Source organism: Centruroides vittatus, unplaced genomic scaffold (genome assembly GCF_030686945.1).
Source record: "Centruroides vittatus isolate TY-2023 unplaced genomic scaffold, ASM3068694v2 contig_301, whole genome shotgun sequence".
NCBI classification, from domain to species: domain Eukaryota; kingdom Metazoa; phylum Arthropoda; class Arachnida; order Scorpiones; family Buthidae; genus Centruroides; species Centruroides vittatus.
In genome coordinates this window covers 3,731,673-3,738,680 of record NW_027121927.1, presented here as the reverse complement: position 1 = coordinate 3,738,680, position 7,008 = coordinate 3,731,673, and the positions used below count along the sequence as shown (strand labels likewise).

The 7,008-nt window shown below is 27.6% G+C and overlaps 1 protein-coding gene across 1 annotated transcript in view; it reads left to right on the top strand.

The window, feature by feature from the left end:
- The first annotated feature begins 242 nt into the window (after positions 1 to 242).
- LOC136972720 (phosphatidylinositol phosphatase PTPRQ-like) overlaps positions 243 to 7,008 on the top strand; it is a 32,315-nt gene continuing 25,549 nt past the window's right edge. Inside the window, exons 1-5 of the mRNA XM_067267328.1 lie at positions 243 to 584; positions 3,557 to 3,674; positions 4,531 to 4,806; positions 5,004 to 5,291; positions 5,733 to 6,020. Of these exons, the coding sequence (XP_067123429.1) occupies positions 516 to 584; positions 3,557 to 3,674; positions 4,531 to 4,806; positions 5,004 to 5,291; positions 5,733 to 6,020 (1,039 nt within the window). The 5' untranslated portion in view covers positions 243 to 515. The remainder of the gene's footprint in view (positions 585 to 3,556; positions 3,675 to 4,530; positions 4,807 to 5,003; positions 5,292 to 5,732; positions 6,021 to 7,008) is intronic.

Sequence of the window (7,008 nt, the reverse complement as noted above, 5' to 3'; positions counted from 1 at the left end):
ACATAATTATAAAAAATATACAATATAATTTTACGAATTAGATATTGTATATATTATATTTTATAATAAAAAATGTAACTACGCAATGAAATTATAAACTTTACGTATAATATTTTTACATTTGTAATCATTACAAAGCGGAATTGAAACCAAAATTATTATTACTGTAATAATAAAATGTAATAATATGATATCAGTTGGAGAAGATAAGATAAGAAGATATTTTTCAATTATTTAACATTTTTAATATAATATTTGCATATCGAAACGTTAAGTATCGCGCTTCTCGTGACCGTGAGATCGAGAGAAGTCGAGAGTTCTTGTAATAGTTTAGTGTCTCCACCTGGCCCTACAAACAGGAAACACGTGCTTTTTTCGGAAAGCACGTCACTCCTACGGAAGTTGCCCAAAGTTCCGCTCTCCCAGAGAGTAAAAGAGAGTAAAGATAAATGTCGTCGTTTAGTTAAATAGAATATTCTCTCCCGTTTAATGTTTTGCTTTATTTTTGTTGTATAATGTGTCGCACGTACCACGTGACTATCTACACCCCCTTCTTGATTGTGTTGCTCTCTTCGTGCTACCAGGTAAGTTTGAATGAACTTTGATCTACAAAGGCAAAGGTTTTTAGAATGTGCTTGTATATAATATATATATAGTTATATATAAAACTTATATTACTCATCGCCATTTTACTTTAATTATTTTAAGAATAGATCTATGTTAAGTTGCTTCGTCCCAAATTTCTATTTATAAATCCTTTTTAAGTTCCGTTAACAAGATACTTGAATCCATTCTAAATACCAGAACCATCTTTAAACACTAGAATGTACCTTAATGTATAGATCATGCGCTTTAATTACGATTGAAATGAATTAGAATTAACCTTAAACCTAATCCAAATTTATTGTCTGGCGTTGATAAGTGTCATATATATGACTGATAAAAGGTAAATAATCGAGTTATCTTCACGAGTTTATGAGCGGTAACGGTGATACTGATGAACCACAAAAACATCTCTATACAAAAATATAATTGTAAATATAGAAAGCTGCAAGTCGTGACAAGTAAAAGTATCGAGCTTCTCTAACCTTGTTACTATTATTTTTTGATTATTTGGTGTTTTTAGATGATACATTCAAAGAAAAATCCATGCCGATGTATACAATCCGCTGTACTGTACATGTATTGCTTTGATAAGTTTATCATCACAAAATTGTATCACGAATCATAAAAAAAGAAAAAATAGGCAATTTGTTTTTGAAATTTTTACTAAAAAACTCGATTTTTTGGTAAAAATTTTAAATTTCTTCTTTACTTATTAATTGTTGATGATTAGAGTAATTTTGAGAGCTTGAATTGAATTTCAAGATGGCTTTACAATTTCAAAATATTTCAGATTTTAAGGAATCTTTTATTAAAAAAACAAAGGAAAATAAAAGAGAAAAAGGCAATTTTGTTGGAATTTATCTTTAAAGTTTTATTTATTTTTTGTTTGAGGAATTTGAAGGAAAAAAGCTTTAAGTTTCTCATCAATTCTTACCTGTTTTGATGATGATTAGAGTAATTTTGAGAAGATGAATCAAACTTTAAGATGGATTTCTTGGAAGAAAAGTAATAAATAAATTTAAAAAACAACTTTATAATTATTTTTAGATGATGAGTAAACCGTGATATGATAAATAATATCTAAAAAACATATTATTTAATGATTATATAAGTAAAAAACAATTATGTAATTGTTGATTGAAGTTATTCTAATTAATAGTAAATTAAAGTCGTGGAATGTTTTTAGGAATTTTATAAAATTTCAAATGGGTTAAATGAAAGTGTTAAATATTTCCTCCACTTCATTTCTTGTTAGAATGTGATAAATAAACGGAAATTAGAATGTAATGGTGGATATTTCTATCTCACTTCCTCGACTTCTTGTTGTGTTCGACCCAAATGGCTGAATAAAAGGTTAAATCAAATTATTAAATATGCTGTTTATATATTTTATATCATAATTAATGTTAATTAGATTTAATTTATATGAAGCTTAAATTTAATTAACTTTAATGATTTGAATTTTTAGATAGATACCATATAGAATAACAACTGTCTATGTACTGTACTATTGATAAAATGATCGTATTACCATATAGCATATCATACGAGCAAAATAAAATATACCATAAAATAAAGAGCATACTATACATACCATAATGTATCTTAAAGGGATAATACACCATAATGTCATTAGATGAGGACCATAATTATGAAACCTAATTTTATAGTAATTTTCCTGTAAGAGATAGGAAGCGTAAGTTGATAATATACCATAAAGTAGGGAGCGTAATTCAATACGTCATTTAATGGGAAGTTCACGATTGCATTTAGTATAATTAATAACAATAAAAAAATTTAAAAATACAGGTTACAAAGCTTAAAACATATGCTTTCTGTGCTTACAAACTATGTTCTAAATAGCTATGAGGACAAACTATGGGCAGTTAGTACATAAACTGTTATAACAGCTGTTATAAAATTAATACGCGAACAAAATTATGTGTTAGTTAATAAGATTTTGGAATTTCATTAACTTGAAACTTTGAAACTATGACTCTTCGAATTCAAACAAGTAAAGTGATGAATAAATTTATATATTTATTCATACGTTATACTGTAACTGTCACGTTAATGTGTTTTGTTCAAAAATGACTCACCCTCCTTTCGGCCATATGATTTCTTTTTTGGGTGTCATCTCTGTCTAAGAATTAATTTTTTTAATATATTCATGGCGTAATCTAATTATAAATGCATAAAGTGGATCATAACGGGATTTTTTAGATGTCAAGGGCGATCTCCATATAAATTATTCCAAGGGTGGTGTTTCATTTCCGTTGTTTTTGATATTTCAATTAATATTTTTGAGGATATCGTTTTACAAGAAACGTTACGCAAATTTCTCTGTACGAGAATTAATTTTAAAATTAAAACTTTCATAATTTTGTTTCATTTTTAAATATGATATGCGGAATTTACATAGGGAGTGGATTTTTGAATTTTAGAAAATTGAATCTTTCAAGAGATCATCTTGAGAAATCCACGGATCTCCTCCTTTCCATTGGGGTCGGTTTTATTATTTTTTAACTGTTTTTTTATAATTAGGTTTGAAGTTTCATTGTTTAAATAAATGAAACGTTGTTATTAATAATTATTAAATTTTTTGATTTGTTTTGTTATGTATTTTAAGATTTGAATAAGTGTTAATCTGGGATCTCGCTGAAACAGATAAATATATTGGAATAATTCGATAGAATTTAACTTTTCCTCGTTGGTTATAGATTTCGAATGTCCAAAAACTTGTTCAATTCAAAATACACAAATGGAATATTCAAAAAATACAAATTTTTTCCTAAAAAAATCATTAGAAACATTCACAAAATCCATTTATGTGAATTCTCTTGCTACTTATTTAATTGATTTTTAAATAACTTTTTATGATTTTTAAATAAACTTTTTTAGAATTAAAATATTTGAAATCTTTTATTGCTTTGTTTTTTTTAATTTTTAGGCTGTAATAATTACTAATACAACATTTCCACCTATTACAAATGACAGTTCCGTTAATAACGAAAGTACAGAAACCAATTTTACAACAATTTCTACAACGACGGATTTAATATTTCCAGGTAAATAATTTTTTTAGATATAGACGAATATTTGGAAGTAATGTAAAAAATATTTCAGAAACCTTCGGGTTTTAGATACAAGATGGCAGCACCATGCAAACGTTTGATATGTTGGAATATTATTAGATTATAACAACAACAATAATAACTAATTAAAGTAAATTATGAACACAAACGAATTTTTACAGAAAATTATTCCAAGAAATTTGAAAAATTTTATTTTAGGGAATTGTTTATTTAAACGTGTTGTTTCATAAGCTTGCAAATCTAAATAAATATATTCTGTGTATATGTGTTCTTTGTTTTTTTATAAAGAAAATCCAATAAATTGATAAAAAAAAGTATAAAATTGGGATTAAGTTTTGCTTATTTACTTTAACAATCGTTAACAATTTTGTAGAATACAGACAAAGACACATTGTGGAAGAAAAAATAATGAATGAATAAAAAAAAATTAACCTTTCAAAAAACTGTTTTTTGTTGTTTTTAGAAACTTAATAGCTTGTGAAACTCAGTTAAAAGTTATTGATCATAAAACGCATAATTTTAAATTTTTTAATTTGAAAATATTATTAAATTAAACTTAAAACAAGGAAAGAGCGTATTAAATGTAAACAGAGCTTAATAAATATCTATTTCCTTCAAAAAATGATGTTTTGGAATTGGAGACTTACATTTTACATCACTTTATCTCTAATTAAATAAAAAAATTTAAAATTTATTTTTTTTTTATATATTACCTTATAATTGTCAATATTTGCAAAAAAAAGAATTACAGTATATTTAAGTATTAAATCAATAATTATCTTGTTTAGAAATAAAAAAATTAATATTTTTTTTTATGTTTAATTTTTAGATATACAAAATTTAACAGCTGTTGCTATAAATTCGAGCTCCATAAAGTTAACGTGGCAAGTCTCTACTGGTGCTCCACTGTTGAGTGAATTCATCGTCATCTGGACAAAACTTTCAAATAGCTTTACTTCCAAAAACACTACTGTAAACGGAACAAATGAAATAGTAATAGAAAATTTAGATGCTTGGACCGAATATCAGTTTATAGTAGCAGTTTTGTTGAAGGACAATGATTTAAGATATAGCGCAAACACAACGGAAAAAACTGAACCATCAGGTATTGAATAATGATTTTTGGATAATTTGATATAAAGACACCATACTTAGAAATTAATTTTAATGGTACATTAACGTTAAATAAAATTAAATGGAAAATTTTAAAATAAATCAAGCATTAAATTTGCTATATTTATTCAATATTTTCGTACTTTTAAATTGATTTTAATAACCAAACTGGTTCTTTTTTATACACAGCTCCAAGTCAACTAAAAATTCATACTACTAGGACAAATACTTCAATTTTTGTGAAGTGGAAGGAGCCCATTCATCCTAATGGACCATTAGATGGATATATAATTATATTAGAAACGGAAAAAGATAATAATGTCAAGAATAATACTTATAATAGAAGTATCACTTCACATACGTTTGAAGGACTAAATCCCTGGACTAATTATACTGTCATTTTAATTGCTTTTAATGAATGGGAAGGTAGCAAATTGGAGACTAAAGTTAACAAAACCGTTGAAACATCATATGGAGGTGAGTTTTGATTAATCATTAATTCGTAAAAGAGATATTTTACCTGAATATTTTTACTTTTTTGAATTAGTGCCGAGTGTACCTGAAAATTTTTCAGTAGTTACTAACATTTCTAGCGCGATACTAACATGGGAACCTCCAAAAAATCCAAACGGGCCATTGGATGGTTTTAGAATAATTTGTCGGAGAATGCATGATAACGTTTCAGTTAATGAAACAAACGTCGGTAGAGACGTTAAATCCTATTTAATTGATGGATTAGCACCATGGACCAATTATAGCTTTACCATAGTCGCTTACAATTCGAATTTAACTAGTAGAGAAGCCACTGCAAATATGGAAACTTTGCCTGACGGTAATGTTGGTATTTTAAGCTGTGTATGTGTGATGTTTTTATAATGTAATAATAAGTATATTTAAATTGTTACAATTTTGAATTAGCTCCAAGTGAACCTCGAGAATTTGAGGCAATTGTTAACAGTTCTAGAGCAATATTATTGAGTTGGAATGAACCAGAAAATCCAAATGGACCATTGGATGGTTTTAGAATAATTTGTCGGAGAATGCATGATAACGTTTCAGTTAATGAGACAAACGTCGGTAGAGACGTTAAATCCTATTTATTTGGTGGATTAGCACCATGGACCAATTATAGCTTTACCATAGTCGCTTACAATTCGAATTTAACTAGTAGAGAAGCCACTGCATCTATGGAAACCTTGCCTGATGGTAATGTTGGTGTTTTGTGCTGTGTATGTGTGTGTGATGTTTTTATAATGTAATAATAATAATATTTAAATTGTTACAATTTTGAATTTGAAGTGAACCTCGAGAATTTGTAGCAATTGATAAGAGTTAGAGAATCCATGATCGCATTTTAATTAATAATACAAACATCGGTAGAGATGTTTCTCAAACGGGATCCCGGTTGTTTTTTTAACCCGAGAAATCCTGCAAATTTCTTAAAAATTCACTTTTTTCTTATTTTGTGTTAAGGTCGAGAAAATTTTGAAAATACAAAGTATAATTAACTCACAAACTGTCAGATTACATTTGCATTTATTAATTTTAAACCTACTTGATAGTTTTTAAAATTTTTCCTCGTTATGGCATATCACAAATGGTCAATAGTCGATACGTAGCTTATTTGTGGCAGGACTTTGAAAGTTCTTTACTTGTCAGAACCTGTAATATCTGGAATACTTGTGCTTATGCTGTCTTCATTTTTAACCATGGCCAGTAGCTTCAGTAGCTGCGTAACGCCAGGTTGTGCAAATTATACAAGGATAGAAACGAGTATGAAGTTTTTCTTCATAAACATGATTATTAAAGAGAAACGAATTATTGGGCTATAAGTCTAATGCCGCTATTAAAGCAGCCGAAGTAGACAAATCAAGAATACTAGACGGTAAAAGAAGTAGGCTACTGTAACGCATCTCGAAAACGAACAAGAAATCTTCCAGGCTACAGGTGAAAAAACACATAACGTCTGTATTCTCTTAAATGCGTTAAAGACGATTCCACCCACATCAATTGAGTCGAAAAGGGCATTCTCGGTAGCAGAACTTTTCTTTAGTAAAATGAAAATCAAATTGAGTGATTGGAGTATTGACCATCTTCGCTTTTTAAAATCTTATAAAAATTTACAATAATATTTTGTATTACGTTTTATTTAAAAAAACGAAAATTACTTTTTAAGTTAGTAGTTTGATCAGAG